Raw genomic sequence first — 21,954 nt, forward strand, 5'->3', positions numbered from 1 at the left:
ATTATTGTTCAAAAAAAAATAAAAAAACATGGCATATACTTCGTGAAATTTCTCTCATTCGTAAACAAGAAACCAAAGTGATGAGTTGATAATATCGATCACAAAATTAGTACATGGCCTTTCTCACTCGGTGTAGATGAAACTCGCATGCTCTTTTATGGTACAGACCTAACCAAGATACAAAAGTATCAAGGTCACCCCTTACTCTCCCCAGCCGTCTTTACGAACTACATTGGCAAAGATTCGACAGTGGCACCTTAAGAGGCTGAATGAACAATTTAACGACAACATGTACAGGTGGTTAGTGTTCTTCAAGCATTTGTTGGAAGCTTGAAATCGAGCATCGCCCTTATATTTAACCGGATGGAAGGCCCCATCGACGAGCATATATGTGCACTCTTCCAGTAAACACCTTTTGCACCTGGTGGTTTATTTGCTTCTACAGATTTCTGCCAGGTAAAATATAAGTAAATTAAATTTCACGGCCAAGTGGGTGGAGTTCAGATAGCAATCGAAATTAGGAAATAAGGAGAAGTGAAGAACGTACAACTGCTGCTAGCAAGTTCACGAGAAGGTCTTCTTCAGGAAAGTCGGCTTTTCCAAACCGCAAATGAACTATACCAGTTTTATCTGCTCTATATTCCACTTTCCCCTGCTTGAATTCTGCTATGGCCTGAAACAGTATATGAAGTAGGCTAAGAAATCAAATTCCTTGTACTGTTGCCCTGCCACATGTAAATCCATTCCTGTACTACCATGGATGATCACCGTAGGTTGTGTCAACTATATTTCTTTTCATTTGCCCTCATCGTATTCATTGTATCAAAATTCATTGTATTCATATTGAATATTATACCCTCGTATGTGTGTCAGTGTCTCAGTTTTTTCTTCTTACGGATTTCCTCATTTCATTATTCTTACTGTACCAGACATACATATGCATATGTGTAGGAAAGAACTAAAACAATAGCTAAGATTAAGGGTTTAGGGTAAGAAAGCATATTCACACAAGTGCAGAAAGGAAACAAAAATGTCGCAAAACAAACCATACCTGTGGTATATTAGGCGTGACAGTACCAGCTTTCGGATTTGGCATGAGCCCTCGTGGTCCTAGAATCTTTCCTAGGCTAGCAACCTGAGAATAGTAACAAAGATAATATGATGAAAAATTACTGAGATCATAATTTCCGGCCAATTAAAACCACAGAAGAACAGATACAAAAAAGAAACTGTGAATTGCTTCACGTTAAAGAACAATGCCTCTCATACTATGTGAAAGTTAAAAAAGTAAGCTGGTAGAATCATAGAAGCAGACCCGAAAATTCAGTCTAACTTGAGTCACTTTTTTAACTCCATATAAACAAGTCACAAGGAAAACCGGGCAGCACCTACTGTTTTTACATTCTAAATTATAATTATTTAGTCTTGGTGGGTGGCGTCTCATTATGAGATGTATATTGAGGCAATTTCTTTGTTCTTAATTTCACTTATGAATAACAAGGACTTTACCGTATCAACCAAAGAATAATCATCCGCATCCCATCATGCACATCAGGATTTACAGTCAAACTACTATGAAGCTGACAAGTTATTTCCTGCAGCAAAACTACTTTTTTCTCATTTCAATCATATGACCCTATTTCAACTGAAAACCAAACAAAGAACATAGCATTTTAGATTTGACCCAAATTAATTATTTTCATCTACAGATGCTTTAGAAAATAAAAATAATTAACATACTTCACAGTACACTACACTAATTTAATTGAACAAGATAACGAAGGCAGCACCTTAGGCATCATATCCGGTGAAGCAATTAGCTTGTCAAAGTCCATGAATCCTTCTTTTATCTGTTGTATCAAATCATCTCCACCAACCAAATCTGCTCCAGCATTTTTTGCTTCATCAAACCTCTCACCTGCAGATATTGAAGAAGATAATACGTGACATGAAATACTATGAAACCAAAACCGTAAGATAACTTGTGCACAATGCCAAGAAGCTTAAAGAACATGAATATGTGTGCACATTATGAAAGGGAAAACATGAGAACCAGAATATTTCACTTTTTTTGGAAAAGTAGAAGACATTCAAACATACTACAATATGTCTATTGAGAGCAACCAATAAATACCGAATGTACAAATTTATTAGATACAGCACATTTTTCATACTAGCTTAAATCTAGAGAACATATATCTGGAATTCTGTATATATAAGCTAAATCAAGCCAGTGATACATCTCCCACAACCTAAGTAACAAAATATCAAGACTAAAAAAAAAAATAAAACAACGTGCTCCATTTATGACTACTTCCATTTGTTTTCAAAAAGAGTTAAGAAAATCTTACAATTCCTAAAACTTACAAAAGTTTAACCACTTTTGGACCCAAATGACCAAAAGATTGCCTTTTCATCAGGAAAAAAAAAATGTGAACAAAAATATATATTCAGACTACACCTTACAAAAGAAAAGATAATGCTCTGATCCAATTTGAAGTCTGATACTAAATCATTGGAAAAAAAAAAAAAAAAAAAAAAAGAAAAGAAAGAAGTCCCCTTGACAGAAAATAAAAACCCACTTGAGCCATGCAAGCATTCTTTTTTCTGTTTTTCCAACCAAGGTAAAAGAATGAGAGAACAAAACCCCACTCAGTGAAGGTGTCACTTGTTTTCTCCTTTTAGGCTTAATTGGCAAACAATTTACCTATAGAGAATTCAGATAACAGTTCAAGACTAATGGCCACCTGCCTACTACATGCAAATGCCGAAATTGCAGGCATAAATACAGTCCTCTACTTTTTATTCTCTAGGTTAAAATTTCCAACTTGTATCCACTCAGTTCAAATACGTGGTTTAATTTTTACACCTCCTTAGCTCATATAATGACAGATATAATTACTTTGTATACAGAGGTGGGAAATTGAGAATCGGAACTACCTTGAGTAAGAACAGCCACTTTAACAGTCTGTCCAGTTCCCTTGGGCAGGTTTACCTAGTAGAAGAATTCCACAATAAATGAACGAATATAATGTAGTGCTAAGCATTGATAAGACTAAACATATCTCTGACCGACAAGATCAGAAAACTCACAGTTGCCCTTAGTTGTTGGTCATTATATTTTGGATCAATGTTGAGGCGGAAATGGGCTTCAGCAGTTTCTACAAATTTCGTACTTGTCATTTCTTTCAGCAAAGCGATTGCTGGCTGCAGGTCATACTCTTTTTTGGTTTCCCTCAGTTTCTGAATTTCCAAGAACCTTTTGGACCTTGTCTGACATTTTAAACAGAAGACAATTGAACGCTTGAATCACTACCGAAATCTTGGAACAACGTAAAACTAGGACATTGCAGGAATATATCTAACAACATAAATGATAAACACAAAAATAAACCAGGACCAAATTATCAAACACAACTTCGGGGCATTCTGCAATCCAAAACATGGAAAATCCGTCAAACTTTAAGGATGTAAATATCAAATTTTGCAGAACCAGTCTCTTCTCCGAGATAACGAAGTGACCTTAATTACTCAAATCAAATCCTTGACTTTTAGAATTTAAAGAACCATAACAAACAAGTATTCGCTGAACTCACTGATAATCTACAAAAGAAAAACTAAATCAAAGAGCAATACATGAAATTTGAATCCCAGAACCGTAATCAAAACCAAAAGCAAGCAAAACCCACCAACGAGATAACCCAAAAAATCAAATTTCACCCTCAAAACAATGAAAAATAAGAACTTGCAGAAGAAAACCAGAAAAAGACTCACTCTGTCTCTCTTCAAAAGCAATGCAGCCTTCCCTTTCTTGGGCTTTGAAGGAACAGAAACAGCAACAGACCCATCACCTCCTTTCACTCCTTCCTTCTCGTCCACATCCTCCTCCACCTCCGCCTCTGCCGTAAGAGCCGCCGCGGCCACTCGGTGAGGCTCGGAATTGGCCCATTTGCTTGGTTCTCTCTCTCTCGGCCTTAGAGCGAGCGGGCAGAGGCAGAAGGTTTTGAAGAGCGGCTTGGGCTGGAAGGAGACGAGAGAGGGAGTGAGGTCATGTGGGTGCGCGTACGAGGAGGCGTACGTTAGCATGAGGGACGAGGGCGTGGTGCTTGTAGCCATTGTTGGAGCTCTCTGCAAATAAAGGATTTTGCGCAATTGCTCTACCTATCCTTTTATGTTGGAGATAAGAGCGGGCTATCATTGTCTGCCATGGACCTTGTGGATGATATGATACACCATAGTTACCATCAGCGATAGTAAATCACAATAACGAATTGGAAAAGAGTTTTGCTATTCATGATTTTATACTACATTTTTATATCGCCTTAAGTAATATTTGATGTGGACACCCATATCATTTGAAAAATTTGCAAAATCCAAGAAAATGAAAGAGAAAGACTCCTCATATATTACAATCATCATTTAATTAACGAGTTTTTCTTAATTATTAGTTTATTAAATAATGAACTAAATTTAAAAATATGATTAATTCAAATGATGTGGCTGTCCACGTCAAATGTCATCTAAGATGGTATGAAAATATAATACAAAAATATGATATAAATAATATTACTCATAAGAAAATATTAGAGAGACATGATTTTTAATCATATTTTGTGAATTCGGGATGTTGGGCGTGTTAGGGAACGTAATAATATAACATGCCTTCCATAGTTAAAAAAAGTGAGTATAGTACTAGCATATTAAAAATTCATATAAGAATCACATTTTTATAATAGGCTAAAAAATTTGAATGCGATATTAATATATTGTACTCATGAGTCAATGCCACTTAGTATTATAATCTAGTGATATTTCTTTTCATTTATAAGTGTAAGTGAGAAGACGAGAATCGAATCTAAGATCTCTTATTTACAAATGAAAGGAAATACGATTACACTATAGTACTAAATGGCTAAAAATATGTTTGCACTCTCATCTAATAGAATGATTTTTAACTCATGAGTGTAATATTAAACTAAAGAGTGTTATATTAATATATTAAACTTATAATAGTATAGTGATTTTCAAATAAGAATATCATAATATCAATAAAAAAACTTTATTCGGTCCTTTCGTCGATCATCTACTAGGAACTTTTCAATTCCTATCAACATATGCCAAAAATTTATGCCGACATATGTCACTAAAATGGCAGGAGAAAATCGAAGAAGTAGGAGGAGAAGATTATAATTGCCTTAACTGTTTATAAGTATTAAATACAATATACAAGTAAATATACATTAAATTTTTAAAGTTGTTAGAGTGAAAAACAACCAATGATTCTATGCTTGCTCGGTTAGTGCTACTGACTCCAACTACTGTCAATGCTAAAAGACAGACCGTAGAAAGAAACAGGGACATGACCTTTCAGTTATTCATTTTCCCACAAATTTATTTGACTCCCCAATTGATTCTGTCCACAAAAAACCCCATTCAAATCATTTCTTCAAAACCAAAAAAATAAAGAAAGAAAGAAGGTTTTAAAAAAATAAAAAAATAAAAAAATAAAGAAAGAAAGAAGGAAGAAGACCAAGACCAGTCCTCCCCCAGCCAAAACCCCACCAACCCTTTTTTTCTGAACAGTCTTTCTTTCTGGTTCTCCCATTCTCTCTCTACTCCTTCAAAGAGGAGAGATAGACAGAGAGAGCGGGAGATACTGAAAGTAAAGCAAACAACCAACAATGGCAGCAGTCACCACCATCTCCAACTTCGCCACCTTTCACTCTCAGTTTCTCCCTTCATCAACCAACCCCCACCATTTCTCTTTATCCCCAAAAAACTTCACTCTCACCATCGTCGCCCGCACTAACATCACCGCAACTCCCTCCCTCCGACTCACAGCCTCCCGCCTCACCCGATCCCGCCTCGCCTCCGCCGCGTACGGTGGTGAACCCCCCGCAGGAGGAGGCGGAGACGGCGGAAGCGGAGGTAATGATAACGATGACAGTGATGGGAGTGGTGATGGTGATGAGGACCGGGATCGGAACAAGGCGGAGGCCCTGGCGGCAATGGCGGAGGCGGGGAGGTCGTCGGAGAGTTTGCCAAAGGACTTAGCGGCGGCCATAAAGGCCGGGCGGGTGCCGGGCTTGATTGTGAAGAGGTTCTTTGAGCTGGAGAAGTCGGCGGTGTTCAGATGGTTGCTTGGGTTTGATGGGTTCAAGGAGCGGTTGCTTGCGGACGACTTGTTCTTGACTAAAGTTGGCATCGAGTGCGGCGTTGGAATATTCACTAAGGTCTCTGCTTTTCATTTACTCTCTTCTTTTTATTTTTAAGGCTCGATACGAAGATCTTTTTAAATGATTGAAAGCGTTTTTCATGGGAGTGTTTTTGGAACTAATCCTGATGAAATTCGATGAACAATTTTGCTAAGTGTAGCAGCGGTCTTCGTAATAGAAATTTGTTGATCAAACTTGCATGTGATTATTCTTGTTGACGCCAAAAATATAACGGTCAAATTTCTTAAATTTTTTAGAGGAAGAAATCTTGACCGTATTGTGGCATCAACCGTTCTTATTTGACGCCTCAACATGAGAGCAACTTATATAGAACGAGTTCACCGTCACATGGCATTCTGCCCAATAATACATTGTCATGTGGAGAAAAGCTTGCACATGACAATGGATTATTGGAAGGGACTCCACGTGCACCTGTTCCATGTAAGTCATTCGCCACCAACAGAGTTGGCGTCTCTATTATCCATTGGATATCCTTGACTTTTGAATTGAAGTACCATTTGAAGTGTCTCTTAGTATGGATGTAAGCTCTTTACATGTTACTCATTTTTCAGACTGCTGCAGAATTGGAGCGGCGCCGAGAAAATTTTACCAAAGAGCTGGATTTTGTTTTTGCTGATGTGGTATGTCTCTTGTATAAATAAGAGATTTGATTTCATTGTGCTATATAATGAAAAGCTATCATCTCAAATCAAAGTAATTTCCATCTGCTTCATAGATGAGCAGTTTATATAAGTGGCGTTTGTTAAATTAGCGCAACAGTGTAATCTTCTGAAACGCTTTGGTGGAATCCAGGATATGCCATACGATATAAAGTTAGAAATAAATAAGTTGAACTAGGACATTCTGCCTTTCAGTCAAGCATGGTCTTTATTTTGGGTCATGAAATGGAATATGGATGCAGAAAACTATATTTGTTCGTTTTGTGCTCAATGCGAACTCTTGGTAGCAACCTTATGTGCAATTTGTGCGCTTCCAAATACAGAATCATTGAATCATGTTCATGTATTTGGTAATATTTACTCTTCTTTTCTATTTTCTTCTTGCCCTTCTGCTTTTTCAATCAATAGGTTTCGCGTTTCTTAGTTGGCCTCTACCTGGTAACTGTGCTAAAGGGTTTTCCATGGAATAATCAACTTTGTTTTATGAAGTTGAGTTCGAACATGCAGAGATGACTTATTATTTAATTTGCGGTTTTGCTAGTTGGACCTGGTAAAATGTTCTTCGTTTACATTATCCGATTGTTTGACTACTTGACTACACTTTCAGAAGGCTTATTTATCTCAAAGGAAGTTTTCCATTTTTAGTCATAAGTTGTAATATATGTCAAGCTATGAGTTGCTTATAGTGCAAAAGCTCTGCAGCGATCCTTCAACTTTCTAGCAGAAGTCTTTTGGTTACCAATTTCACGCTATTTGTTCTTTCTTCTTTTTCTGGTAGTGTTTCTGTTTTTGGTTTGTTCCACCTTTTTGCAGCCTGACCCTTAGAGTAGATTTTTTTTCTTTTCCTTTTAAATCTTAGGTGATGGCCATCATAGCTGATTTTATGCTTGTCTGGCTTCCCGCTCCTACTGTTTCGCTTCGACCACCTCTTGCTGTCAGCGCAGGCCGTATTGCTAAGTTCTTCTATGGGTGTCCCGATAATGCTTTCCAGGTTCTTGATTGTTTCATTACTTTTGGCTTTTTCAAGTTGCCACTTTATCATGTGTATAACATCATGGGAGGCATCAATCCTGTCTGCAGGTAGCTTTGTCTGGAACATCATACTCACTCTTACAGAGAATAGGTGCAATAGTGGTATGTGATATTGTGTTCTGTGATCTAAAATTATTCAGTCTTTACGTTCATGGTGATTGGAGTTTATAGTATTTTGATCGTTTCAGAGAAATGGAGCTAAACTATTTGCAGTTGGGACTGGTGCATCTCTGGTAAGTGAAACACCTTACATGTTTTGAAATGCCTTAGCTTTAGCTTTTCTGGGAATTATCTGTAACATCTACGCAATGTAAAACATTGTGGCTCTCCTTGCTTTTTTCCGTTTTATCATGAACTTTTCGTGTGACATTACAAAACCTCAAGGCTGGGCAAAACTTCCCATAAGTTACTTGATATTTGTTCTATCTTGTTTGAAAACAATGGAATTTTCAGCAATCGCCAAATACTTTTCATACTTTTTTAAGCCCCTGTAGTTATTAGCATCATGCTATGCAGGAAAAACTACATCAGCTTTTGTTCGGCATGTATGCTAACTCTACTAGCATTTTGTACTAAACATGCCGGATACTTATGCAGTATATGTCTATCAAAATTTTCTTTCTTTACCACTGGTTGTTTGAACTTTGCTCGTCTAAATTTAAATCTAATTAGGACTCGATTGTGGCAAACTTAAATTAAGCCATTGGTAGAACTCCACTGAGTTTAACGTTGTATCGAACTCCATTGAGTTTAATGTTGCATCAACATCCAAGAATGGTAAAGATGCAAAGTCTTTTTCTCCAAATAATTTACAAAGGCACAAGCTTCTTCGACGGTCCAACCAGTCATATAAATTTATTCTCCATTCTGAGGCTCTAGTGTGCTTTATTGTTATCGAAAGTTACTTTCATTTTTCAATTTCTGTCTGCAATATTATACGCATTCAGAGAAAGAGATGGTAGTTTTTGGTACATTACGAGATTGTTTTGGTCGCATGTTATAGTTTTCATTGCAGAATGTACATATGAAGTCTTCTTCGAATTTTATTTCTCGTCTCTTATTCCACTTTGTTATATGGTTGAAACTGTTAGTAGCCGTTTGGTGTCATACGATGGATAACAATTTTTAATGAAAATTGTTTCAGGTTGGTACGGGTGTAACAAATGCATTGATTAATGCACGAAAAGCTCTTGATAAATCCTTTGCTGGTGAAGCTGAGGATGTTCCCATATTATCAACCAGTGTAGCCTATGGAGTTTATATGGCAGTTTCTAGCAATCTAAGGTACAAGGGCTATTTTCAGATTGAAGTTTTCTTTTTATCATTTTTACTCTAACCTTCACGAACTGTTAGCGTAGGCCATTAACAAAAAAATTTAGACCAAATGCGTAGAGAAAGACTTTAAATTGTAACTGTCATAATCACGGAGAATCGGATCTGTCCCAAAAAAAAAAAAAACCATTTGTGGCATTTCTAGGTAGACGGAAGAAACAGTTCATAAAATTCTTTCAACAGCAATTTTGTGAAAGGACGCATGCTATAAATATGTCTTAAAACGAAAATCTGAGTAGCTTTAACTCCTCAACTCGCATCTTGAAGATGCACGTTTTTGTTTATGTGTCTGAATATGGTTAGTAATGTGTTTGAAGAATTCTGGAAATTCATCGTAGCTTAGTTATTCCAACAGTACATACAAGCTCTGTAGCAAAGTAAGGACCTGCGTAAGCGTAAGTAAGAGTTAGGCTAGATGGACAGAAGACACCTTGAAGCAAGAAATCTTTTTGCTTACCATTTATTTAGCTTTACGTACCAAATTTTATGTTTTTCGATTTCTTTCAAAGGTACCAAGTTCTCGCGGGAGTAATTGAACAGCGACTTCTGGAACCCTTGCTGCACCAGCACAAGCTTATACTGAGTGCAATTTGCTTTGCTGTTCGAACTGGCAACACATTCTTGGGTTCCTTGATGTACGATCAGAGTTCTCCTCGATTGTCATTATATTCATTCGTTGTGTTTCCTCTCTTCAAATTCTCATAATTTTTTGTATTGTGCAACAGGTGGGTCGATTATGCACGTTGGATTGGAATTCAAAAGATCCGAGAGTAGTGCGTGCGGTGGATTACTTAAGTTACATGATTGTGTGGATATTGATTTCATTTCTGTTCTCACTGTTATACAAACGAAACAATCCTTTCGCTGAAAGGCAGTGAACGAAACAATTCACATGTATAAAAAAGTATCTTTCTTTGGCATGCCAGGGTACAAGTACGACTGATCTTTTGCTTACATTTAGTCACCACCGCACTAGCGCTGGCATTGTGTCCTTTTTAAACTCTTGCACAATGTCAGCGCCAGTGCGGGAGACTCGATGGTACTATCGATACATCGTTTATATTATTGATTCTACCGATGTTTCAAATGCAAAGAGGAGCCAACTGTGTATTTCCTTCTATCTATTAGGTCAATAATCCACTCGGCAAGTGATACAAAACCAAGTCTCATCCAAAATCACAAATCAGTATAAATTCAACACCATTGGAACCACTCAAAGGAAACCCAGATCACACGGCACAAGTCTTCGACCACCACATCTAAGTACAAGGAATCATTTCTCGAACATGTCCGCCAGCATAGCAGACTATGTATCTTCATAAAATCTCAGAAATCTGCAATCCAATCAACCATATATCGAATGAGTGCCCATCTATGCGAGAGAAACAGAAAGGAACAGGATGGCTAAACGAAATGTGGAAACGTAAGCATCGACAAACTCACATTTATGTGCATCTCAGCTATGACCAGGTTGCTACTTTCTTCAATACTTTTGAGAGTTACTACCTCACCCCAACGACCATGTTGATTACTTTCCCATCTGCACATATTTGTACAAAGTTATCGCGAGAGAGCAAACCCCATTACTATGCAACTAACAAAGCAGTACAGGTTGGTAGGAAGAACCTGCGGCCAAACAAGTTGTCACACGCCTCGTATATGACAACTTTCGACACCATCAGCTGCTCATGCACATAGCTTTTAAGAACTGAATCAAACAATAACACTGTATGAGGGAATGGCTAATAAGTGTGGGTGCAAGAAGAAAAATTGAAAATTTACCAGAGAAGTCAAAGAGATATAAGGGACGTTGGCGACGGCGGACCTGACCGCGTCAAGCTCGTCACGTGAGCTGCAGCAGACCACCATGGGCAACCCCGGACGCCGACCCGCCACGCCCAGTAGGTCCATCAACGTCTCCTGCCAAATTAAATTTCCACAACTTTAAACTTCAATTAGTCAAAAAAACTCCATTGTTACGCAGATGGGTGCGGAGAAATTTACCGTCTTGAACTGGTATCTGTCGACGGCGAGGTAGAAGTGGTAGCTGCATCCACCTTCATGGAGGAGGTCGTCGGAGAGTCTGCCGAAGCACTAGGCAGCGCCAAAAGATCACACGCGATTTTTATAGAACGGTAAACCACTGTGTTTTTATGTTAATCATGCAATGTCACATGAAGTGAAAAATAAAATGATAAACCACCGTATTTTTATGTTAATCATGGAATGTCACGTGAAATGAAAAATACATACGGCGTTATATTATTAGGGGTGTGCTATCCACACATCTTATTTTACTTCTCACACACCCTTTGTTAATTTCTGTTCGTTGATCTTTTTCAATTCATCCGATCCGACAGCCAAAAATTAGAAGGATATGTGGATATTATATCCCTATTATTAACACAAGACACCACAATAGGTATTATGTTTCAACAAGAGTGAGGTGGCTTGAGTGACAACACAACTCAACATAATAGTCCTACTCTTCCTGTGGAGAACAAAATTCAATAATGCTGTAAGTCAAAGACCCAAAACAATGTGATGACATGGCAGCACAAAAAGAATAAACTTGGGTTACCCTTGACCATGTTAGTTGGATCATTTAATATCAACAAGTACATTATGTTATTTTATATTCACGTCATTTATATAATTAATATTATCGATATTTTAATTATATAGTTGTCAATATTGTATTAATATATAATTATCAGTTAAAGTCCATAAAAGGGCAACTTTCTTTTACTTTTGTAGTAAATACCACCAAATGATCGAAAAAATTAACGATTAGATCTTGCATAATAGACCTTTGCAACAGTTAAATCATGCGTAAAACTCGTATCACTGACAATCTACCATTGTAACCAGTCTCGAAATGTGATAGAATTGGTGGTCATTTGGGCCATAATGTCCCTAGTGGTGGGCTTTTGCAGTTTTGCGCTCTCTCTCTCTCTCTCTATCGTAGTTTCATTTCGTTACGCCGACTGTTCAACAACCGAACTCTAATCAAATCCACCGAAATATCAGAGCAGCAGCAGGGGCAGCGAAAGGAGATGTTGAGGGACGAGTCGACCTGCAACACCTACAACTATGGCGACGCCCTCTACTGGGACGCCCGCTACGTCCAAGAAGGGGGAGCCTTCGACTGGTACCAGCGCTACTCTTCTCTCCGCCCTTTCGTCCGCCACTACATCCCCACCTCCTCTCCTGTTCTCATGGTCGGCTGCGGCAATGCCGGTACTCTTTTTCTACCCACCCATTTCTCTCATTCTCTTTTTATTCTCTTTCCCTTTTGTTTTCTATATGTATATATATAGCTCCTTTCTGACCCTCTGCTTTAATTGCTCTGTTTGGTTGCTGAGAAACTCTGAGGAAATTACAGAAAAGATAATTTTTTGATGTGGGAATTTGGGTCATTGGGTGATCTTTGTGCTTGTATTATTTGAATGAGACTTTTGTTAGAGTATTGGTTCCCGAAATTCAGTTGTTCCGATCATTCCCGTTGCATTTTAGCTATTTTTTGGTAGTTTTGAGCTGGGTTTTTGTCATTATTGCCATTCAGTGTTTGGTTGAACATTGTGCTACTCAAATTTGACCCCTTTTATTGCAGGGGGTTTTGGCATGAGTATGAATTCCCCAAATTAAGGTTCTGTTTTGTGTTTTCCTTCTGTTTTGGTTGATACATATATGAATTACGCGGTGGATGCATTCTGTGTAGACCCTAGAATGAAAAAAAGAAGTTAAGAAGTATCGTTTTCTTTCCCACTAATTAGAAAATTTGATGTTGAAAGTAATAATGTGCCTGATGCAATTCGGGTCCCTAAATGTGGCATTGTCCTTGCCATCCGTAGGAGAAAGATTTTTGATGCAACAATCATGCGGTGTCTAGCAAAAGGCACCTGACATCTGTAATTTCATCGGATTAAGATACTTTATATGGTTCTGTGTACTTGTTGACCAAGATAATGATGGAAAAATGTTCTCTTTCCCAGTTATGTCCGAGGACATGGTCAAGGATGGATATGAAGACATAATGAACATTGACATTTCGTCAGTGGCTATCAACATGATGAAAAGCAAATATGAGCACATACCTCAGCTGAAATGTATCCTTTTGAAAATTTACTTTATTAAAATCTCTAGTACAAATTTAAATTTTCCTTAGTAACAATTGGGGACGCTTGGCATGGTTCCTATATAAATCTTATAGACATGCAAATGGATGTCAGAGATATGAGTTTCTTTCCAGATGAATCATTTGATGGTGTCATTGATAAAGGTAAGAATCTATTTCTTTGTGATACTCATTTTAGAAATATACAATATTGTATACTAATTTTCTGTCTTGTCTTGATAAACCTTCTTTGCTTTCATCACTTTTTGCACCTGTGGTCTGTCAAAGGAACTCTTGATTCACTGATGGTACGATGCATGTTCTTATGTTCTAATTACTCCTCCTACTCATTACTGGGCACACTCTGAATTTCTCATTTGTGCTTATGTTTCTAGTGTGGCAACGACGCTCCAATTAGTGCTGCTCAAATGCTCGGGGAAGTGAGCAGGTTTTAGACTTTAAAACTCAATTTACAGCTGCAATTTCTTATACCAGTTCACAATTTCGCTCTCCATTCTATAGTAATTCAATATCTTTTAGTTCTATATTCCTTCACTAATATGGTTTTTATTTTGCTTGTAGGCTTCTTAAACCCGGAGGGATCTATATGTTGGTAAATGTGCACCATTTTTCAATGCTCTTTCTTTAGTTAAAAGCTCAAAATGTATTATCTGTTCTTACAATGCCATATAGCAGATAACCTATGGTGATCCTACAGTAAGAATGCCTCATTTGAGCAGGCCAGTGTACAACTGGAAAGCTCGTTTGTTTGTTATACGTAAGTTTACTGTCCTTTCATAATAGTTCATATTTTTCTTGCTGTTCAAATATCTGCAGTTTTCCTCATTCAGTTAGCTCTCCAGAAGTGATTTTACTTCCGTGTTATTAAATTCTGTTTAATAATTGCTAGAGATTTTTGGTTTAAATTGCAGTTTTCATTTCTTTTCGATGCCAAATGTTCTTACTTTGTTAGTGAATTTGAGTCAATTTTAACACATGGTGAACATCCATTCAAGTATAATGGTACAAGATTTTTGTTGTCCCACATCTAAAGTGGTGTCAGTTAAGAAAGTTTCTAATTTCCTTCACCAGCTTGAGAAATTTGTAGCTATTCACAATCTACGAGTTAATATGATTGACAAAGCAAAAACGGGAGCTAGCGATGACCTCCGAAATTGTCATTTAGGAGTTTAAGATCTTTAGATTCCATGTGCAGGTTGTATTATTCAACGTGTTTTGTTTTCCGTTTTTTGGTTTATTGCTTGGGAAGTTCAGTCCAGATTGTCCAAGCATCAGATACTTGTTGCTTATGCATAGCATACATGCAAGCTGACTATTTTTCGACTATCGCAAACTACGTTGTACCCACCTTTTCCTGGGATCTTTCTTGGATAGTCATAAGCAGTCAACAGAGATGATAATTCTATGAATTGGTTTCTTCCTGTTTTCTAGCCATGTACTTTCATTTTTTGTTAGTTCAGTGTTCACGATTCCTGATAGAGGTGCCTTATCTAGATTTTGTATCCTTTTGGCTATTGTTTCACAGCCAGACCAGGATTCCAAACGCCTGAAGGCTGTGGTTCGTCAACAAAGTCAGATTTGGAACCTGTTCCTATCACTGAGAAGGGCTTACTTCCGGCTGATTTTGTTTTGGAAGATCCAGATTGTCACTTCATATATGTGTGTAAAAAGGACGATGGGGAGCTAAGTAATCCACCAACTGATGGATTGAGTCGATTGACAGTTGATGGCTTATAGTAATTACTTGCAGTGCAGTGAAACGCCGATGAAGGTAGCTCGTGACCTGTATACTAGCATTCACATGCTTATCGTTGTCATTTGTATGATTAATTATTGTACCACCTGCTAATTGTGATCGTCGTTGGGGTGTCTGTAAGAGAGAGGATTTTGTTTAATGTATCTGCCTAGATCTTTGGCATGAAAAATCTAAAACAAATAACTCACTGAAACAAAAGCCTCCATGGACACATTGATTGGCCCATCTTTTGATTTCTTGTATTGTATCAGTCAACACTGAAGTAGCTACCATGAACAATTACAAAATAAATTGTGATATTAGTTTATTTTTTGGAACATTTTTACTTAGTTCCCTCAATTACGTGATGATTGTTTATCGTATGCAATGTTTAAAATATTGATATTGGTATAAATATTGATATGTAAATTTATGGAAATATCGACTAGTATATTGATATCGCATTTGATGGAAATTATAGAAATTTGCAATGAGTGGATATGTCAACTCATTCAGATTTAGTCGAAGTTAGATCAAGTGATTAAGAGCATTTACTTATGCATTCAAGGTTCTAAGTTTTTTTTTTTTTTTTTTTTCCATATCCCCTATCGCTTATTGTAAAAACAACTTTGATTATTAGGCAAACAAACAAAATCATTTATTTTGCTTGCCTAAGGGTCTTTTGGGATAACTCTTGTAAGAAGCACTTATAAAACATTCAAGTTCTTCCTAAAAGAGCACTTGGTAGGGTTTCGTGAAGAAGCATTTGACAAATATTTCTCTTACCCATAAACACTTTTAACACTTTCTGGCAAACATAGTTAGAAACGTTTTTAACCGTCAGAAAACACTATCCTTTTTCTAGAAGCAATGCTAAACACGCTCTACCTCAACCCTTATAAAGTTCATCTTAAGAGCATTTGCCCAATTACCCTCAAACCAAAAGTTTTGTGTTTGATTCCTTTTTTAGAATTGCTTGATAATCCCCATTACAACTAATAAACCTAGGCTGAATAATCATTTCACCTCAACCAAACTTGTACACAAATATATTTTGTAGCAAAAAAATCATTTAATTCAGGGAAAATATCTTTTGCAAGCCAAATGAGTAATGAGACCCTTCCCAATTTAACAATTACAGCAAAGAAGAGAAGTGCTTTTACAAACAAACTAGGCAACTCCCAATTCTCTAAAAGTGGAAGTAATTCAAAAGTGCTTTTTCAAACAAACTAGCCAATTCCCATATGCTCCAAATTTGGAAGTGGCTTTACTAAATGTAACACTCGGATAGTTGCAATGTAACCAAAAACTTCTTAATGTGGCAAATAGAGATTCCCAAAGTGGGCTCCACAATACAAATGTGGCAAATTGGATAGCAAAGGCATTAGATTAGAGGGCATACACTCTCCCTCCCAAAACAGAAAAAAGCAAACAAAACAAAATGCCCCTCTCTCTCTCATTTTGGTAGAGGATTTACTATTTCTAGCACTAAATATTAAACTACCATGTTTATAGCACACAGATAGATAATACGATAATTTACACCAAATTATTTAAATTATAGTGAGAGAGGAGTTTGGACTGAAAACATAGTGTTAAAAAAATTAACTGCATCCGTCACGGCAATTCACAACTTACATAATGAAGTTTTGAAAGGAAAGGGATCCTCGGATCCCTTCCACCTAAGTCAGCTAAGCAAAAAATCCGGATCCTTAAAATTTGATTCAACGGTTAAAATTATTATAACTTTTAATAGGACTTTCTGTTTATAGCCGTTTGATCAAATTTAAAGGATTCAGATTTTTTGTTCAGTTAGCTCAGGTGAAAGGGATCCGGAAACAATCTATTTCCGTTTTGAAACGGCCAAGTGGGACCCCTAAGCAAGACCGACTAAACAGTTTCCAACTCGAAATACAATAAATAATAGGTAAAAAATGGTTAGGAAGTAAAAGTGGGACCCAGAATGCCAAATGTGGGAAAACAGAGTCATGCAACCACTCTCTAAATAGTAAACAGAGCCATGCAAACTTGCCGTTTCCAAGCTTTCGCCATTTGGGGTATAAACGCTTTCTTTCTATTTCTCTCTCACACCAACACACGCCCCTTTATCTTCTCCCCAATCTAATTTTGGCAACGCCCCCTTCCCCCTTCAGCCCCACCCTCTCTCCCCCAAAGAACCAAACCCTCAGAACAACGCCTCCTAGAGAGAGAGAAGGAGAGAGAGAGAGAGAGGCGTAGAGCGGAACGGCGCACTACTCTTTTGGACTTTTAGTTTTAGAGAGAAATTTTTAAATGGTATTCAAGTTTTTCTCCTAAAGTTGGTGCCTTTTCTGGGTTTTTGAGCATTTGGGTTTTTTTAATATATTTTTTGTTGGAAGGGTTATTGAGAGTTTGAGAGAAATAATGGGAAGGGGGAAGATTGAGATCAAGAGGATTGAGAATGCAAATAGCAGACAAGTCACATTCTCAAAGAGACGTTCTGGGTTGCTAAAAAAAGCTCAGGAATTGGCTATTCTCTGTGATGCTGAGGTTGCTGTTATTATCTTCTCCAATACTGGAAAGCTTTTTGAATTTTCCAGTGCTGGGTATGTTTCTGAATTTTTACTTTTTACTTTTAAATTCTGGGTACAAATTTTCAATTTTTTTTCTCCTTCTTCTGAATTTTTTAGGTTCATGCATGTGTTTCTGATCATGTTTCTCTGATGGGTTTTACTCTTTTTGGATAAAGATTTTGTCTTTGAATATGAATTTATCTGGGGTTTTGGTTTTTCCACTTTTACTGTTGATATTTTTTTTCTCTCTTCATTTTTTATTGTTTTTATTTTATTTTAGGGACTAGTGGATGCTCCTGTGCCCCTTTTCCCTTTTTCTTATTTGGGTTTGTGTGAATGTCTGGGATGGTCAGTTTACTTATGAAGTAGGGTTTTCTTTTCTTATAAATTCTTCCCTACACTGTTGCCTATAATCTTACAATTGTTGATTTGGAGGCGATTTCTCCTATGATTTGATCTTCTTATGAGCAAATTTTGAAGTGGTTGTGCAAATATTTGAGTATATATCTTGGTTAACGTTGAGTTTGCAAGTATGTTTTTGAGTCCTTGAGTGAAGTCTGTTCCAACTTTTATGATGTTTGATCAATTGAATCTGCAATGGACCTTGGTAAGCTAATAGTATTGGTGATGATTCTGAACTATCAGAAAGACTGATTTCAGCTAAGTTAATTTAGTGCTAAATCCGACATATAGCAGAATCGAAAGAACTTTCACTTCCTTTTAAGCTTCTCAAAGTTGAAACTGCCTTGTTTGGTTGTTGCTCCTTTGTGCATCTTCCAAAGTTAGGCAGTGGTTTATTTTTGGGATTTGAATATCCAGATGCTCTTTTCCTTTGTCCAAGCCAGCTACATTGTGCTAAAATGGGGTAAAATTGTACTTTTAAAACTACTTCCTGGTTGAAATACCTGATGCAATGCTGTTGTGAGAAAGCCTTTAATTTTCCTCTAAAGATGCCCTACACTCTATGTTGAAGGTGCTTCCTTCCTCTATCAGGCCGATCAATCTGAAACGCTTCACTGGTAATAAGCCAGCATTGAATAACTCTTTAATTTAAACATGAATTAAGGGATGAACCGATGTATTTGACTGATTAGTTTGTAATATGGATGTTGGTTCGGATTTCCACGGAGCCATGTTTGTATTTCTGCTATATTTTTGTTTCCTGAAATTTTGGGCAAACTCATTGTGGATGGTTGCATCTACCTTGTGTACCTTGTGAAACAATTTAGAAATGTTGCTGCAAATGAAGCGATATAGAAAGTTGAAATTAACTGTGCCCTTCATGTATAAAAAGAACACGGCTGATGTTTATTTGTTCTTCTTTTTGTAGTATGATGCGAACTCTTTCAAGATACAACAAGTGTTTAGATTCTTCAGAAGATGCACCAGAAGAAGGCAAGGCAGAGGTATTGTTCTCACAAGTTTATGCACTTGCCACTAGTTGATCTTTTGCGTTGTAGCACTTGAAATTTTAACATGGACAAATTTTTTTATCTGTTGTCCTATTTTGGTTCTTCCTGCGTTAATTTGTATGTCCACCAGTTGCATGTCAGTCTTATTCGTACGTTTGACAAAGTGAAATATACTTTTGTGCCAATTTTTCCTATGTTCAAAATTTTTTCGTTTCTCCTATGTAAACTATGCTAACCTCCTTCGGAGCAAGAACCTCACATAACATTTTTCACAAAGAATTGCAGCAACCATTGTTTTTTCGTGTTTCTAGATTCAGAAGCAAGACTGCAAGGAGCTGGATAATCTAAAGGATGAATATGCAAAGCTACAAAAGAAACAATTGTATGTATTTACTCAATTATTAGATCTAATAATTTTATATTTTTGGAGTAGTGCGTGTAAGATTATTATTTTCTGATTGTGTAGAAGGCTGTTGGGTAAGGAGTTGACTGATTTGAGCTTGAAAGAATTGCAGCAACTAGAACAGCAATTGAATGAAGGATTACTGACAGTGAAGGAGAGGAAGGTACAAATTATATTTTTACCTTGTTTCGTTTTTTTTTTTCTTCGAGGTATTCAGTAGGGATGTCAGATGTAGTTCAGATTAATATCTACTCATTTCTGCAATCCGTAAGGCCTAAATAGATGTTCTAATATTTCAGGAGCAATTAATGACAGAACAACTAGAGCAATCAAGAATACAGGTATGTGGAAGTACCGAAATAGCACCGAGTCTTACTTGAAGTTTGAGATGTAAGCATTAGCACTAGCATTGAGTAGTAAGTTGAATTATCAGTTTTCTAAAGAACTAACGAATAATATTCATTCATGCAAAACATATGAGATATAGATTTTCAGTTTCACTTTACCTAATATATTATTATTGTTCTAAATAAGCTACTTTTTCTTTGAATTTTGAACTAAAGGATATAAACAATGATTTAAAGCAAAAGACGAATAGAAAGAGGGATTAAAATGATACAAAACACAATGTTCTACAAAAGTGACTAATCTAGACTGGAAAGTTCTCCATTTATAAATACTTCTGTTGTGGTTTAAAAGTTTGGCTTCTTGGTATAAGTTGCACTATGACCTTGAATCTTCATCGGTTTGAATTGCAAAGACAAATGTTGATTCAATGTCATAAAAAGGGACAATTATGGTTTTAACTTGTCATCTATTTTGTTTCCTCCAGGAACAGCGTGCTGTACTTGAGAATGAAACGTTGCGCAGACAGGCAAGTAACATTCTTCTTGCCAAATGCAAATTTTCTTAGTTTCACGTTACTTGGCCTTTGAGTGATTTTCTCTCATGCAAGTCTACTTCGGCATATTCTTTCTATGTAGGTTGAGGAGCTTCGATGTTTGTTTCCACAAACTGACCGTGCAGTCCAATCTTATTTGGAATATTATCCTGTGGAGAAAACTAAATCCCTTGTAAACCATGGCGTCACACATAGTCCTGATTTGGTCAGCAATTTTGCATTTGAGAACGGCGACTCTGACACCACCTTGCAGCTAGGGTACTCTTCTTTCCTTAATAACAAGCTTAACCTTTAAAAAATTTCACTATATTATCTATATTCGTGCTTGATATTCTTTCAAAGAGTAGAAGAGTCTGATTAAAATTAAAGTCATATGCTCAAGTTACATTCTAAACTAAAAGGCTAAAACAAATATTGGGGATGGTTAGTTAGGATGAGCCAACTGAAATTTACCCCAGCCCTGTTGAGCAAAATATTAATTTAGTTCCTCATACGGTGTTTCGTTTTACAAATGATTTGATAGAAGTTTCTCAAGTGAAAATAACAGTGTTCTCTTACTCCAACGGTTTTAGTTTTACCAGGCTGCCAAGTGATGCTTGTGGGAAGAGGAAAGCTCCAGAAAGAGAAGCCAACTCCAATGACTCAGGGAGCCAATTAGGTCTGTAATTGTTTATGAGGATCTCTTTTCTGTAGGATCAACAGATGCTAGAGAAGAAGTTGATACAGTCAAGAGTGTAGTGTAGTAACCCTTTGTTGAAAGGTCAGTAACTTGTAAAAGAGTGTAGAATCGTTAGGACCCCCAAATCATCGATGTGGTGTCATAGAAGATCCTTTCTTGGGAAGGTTTGGCTGATGAAGAGGAAAATGTCCTAGTTAGTTTTTACTAGTTTGTTTTGTATTTTCTTTCAGGTCGGAGAAAAGAAACAAAGGAAAATGTTAACTGTTTTCGAAATTGCAAGTTTTAGCTCCTCTTTCATAGTCGGATCAAGATGTTTAGAGCACCTAGAGTACTTGTTGAAGTTTCTGAATCTCAGGCTCTCGGCCATTATTTGAAATTGAAAGGTTCAAGTTATGGACCCATGTTATGAAGAATACCATATTAGGGAAAATGACAAGTCACCCATTTCAGTTACTGTAAAATAGTCTGTTATCTCTAAATGTAATTAGCTGTGCTAATGTTTGTGATTAGTTAGAACTGTTATAAGGTAGGTAGTTAAGGGGTATCTTTGTAAATAGCCAAAGGCTATATATATGTCTTCACAGTGTACAAAATAATTAATTTTCAGAAATACAATTGGAAAGCTTACAGAGGAAGTTTCCAGTTTCTATATGGTATCACGCCATTTCTGCTTCACAGCATCGATCCTTCCGCTCCCTCAACTCGATCGGTCGATCGATTCTTGATCGATCTTTCTGTTCTTCTCCTCTGATTCTTCAGTTTCTCTTCTCCGATCTCTCTTGCATCAACATCTTTGCAAGCTATGGCGGCGCAATCATCTTCGCCACCACCTGAATCGTCTTCTCCGTCGGTTCAAAACCCTAATTTCTCTGGAA

At 37.0% G+C, this 21,954-nt stretch overlaps 4 protein-coding genes and 1 pseudogene across 4 annotated transcripts; 3 read left to right on the forward strand and 2 right to left on the reverse strand.

Annotated features, from left to right (window-relative positions):
* Positions 1-42: 42 nt before the first annotated feature.
* On the reverse strand, positions 43-4,175 carry LOC137733611 (large ribosomal subunit protein uL1c-like). The gene is made up of 7 exons (XM_068472744.1): positions 3,775-4,175; positions 3,094-3,273; positions 2,941-2,995; positions 1,791-1,918; positions 1,052-1,135; positions 548-673; positions 43-449 (listed from the first exon to the last, which is right to left on the reverse strand). Exons 1-7 carry the CDS (start codon positions 4,114-4,116, stop codon positions 312-314), a joined length of 1,053 nt encoding a protein of 350 aa, XP_068328845.1. The 5' UTR covers positions 4,117-4,175; the 3' UTR covers positions 43-311.
* Positions 4,176-5,501: 1,326 nt separating this feature from the next.
* Positions 5,502-10,179, forward strand: LOC137733755 (protein RETICULATA-RELATED 4, chloroplastic-like). The gene is made up of 8 exons (XM_068472935.1): positions 5,502-6,233; positions 6,788-6,856; positions 7,755-7,886; positions 7,976-8,029; positions 8,116-8,160; positions 9,072-9,211; positions 9,769-9,894; positions 9,985-10,179. The coding sequence occupies exons 1-8, from the start codon at positions 5,682-5,684 to the stop codon at positions 10,031-10,033; spliced, it is 1,167 nt and encodes a 388-aa protein (XP_068329036.1). The 5' UTR covers positions 5,502-5,681; the 3' UTR covers positions 10,034-10,179.
* Positions 10,180-10,227: 48 nt separating this feature from the next.
* LOC137733514 (uncharacterized) lies at positions 10,228-11,850 on the reverse strand (annotated as a pseudogene).
* A 377-nt stretch (positions 11,851-12,227) lies between these two features.
* LOC137735567 (uncharacterized) lies at positions 12,228-15,462 on the forward strand. Its single transcript, XM_068474990.1, has 8 exons — positions 12,228-12,499; positions 13,255-13,368; positions 13,473-13,541; positions 13,665-13,684; positions 13,772-13,824; positions 13,959-13,989; positions 14,073-14,154; positions 14,923-15,462. Exons 1-8 carry the CDS (start codon positions 12,316-12,318, stop codon positions 15,132-15,134), a joined length of 765 nt encoding a protein of 254 aa, XP_068331091.1. The 5' UTR covers positions 12,228-12,315; the 3' UTR covers positions 15,135-15,462.
* Positions 15,463-17,297: 1,835 nt separating this feature from the next.
* Positions 17,298-21,501, forward strand: LOC137735720 (agamous-like MADS-box protein AGL15). The gene is made up of 8 exons (XM_068475164.1): positions 17,298-17,717; positions 19,015-19,090; positions 19,408-19,478; positions 19,563-19,662; positions 19,799-19,840; positions 20,332-20,373; positions 20,483-20,658; positions 20,973-21,501. Exons 1-8 carry the CDS (start codon positions 17,536-17,538, stop codon positions 21,064-21,066), a joined length of 783 nt encoding a protein of 260 aa, XP_068331265.1. The 5' UTR covers positions 17,298-17,535; the 3' UTR covers positions 21,067-21,501.
* The last annotated feature ends 453 nt before the right edge of the window (positions 21,502-21,954 follow it).

Source organism: Pyrus communis, chromosome 5 (genome assembly GCF_963583255.1).
Source record: "Pyrus communis chromosome 5, drPyrComm1.1, whole genome shotgun sequence".
In the NCBI taxonomy this organism is placed as follows: Eukaryota; Viridiplantae; Streptophyta; class Magnoliopsida; order Rosales; family Rosaceae; genus Pyrus; species Pyrus communis.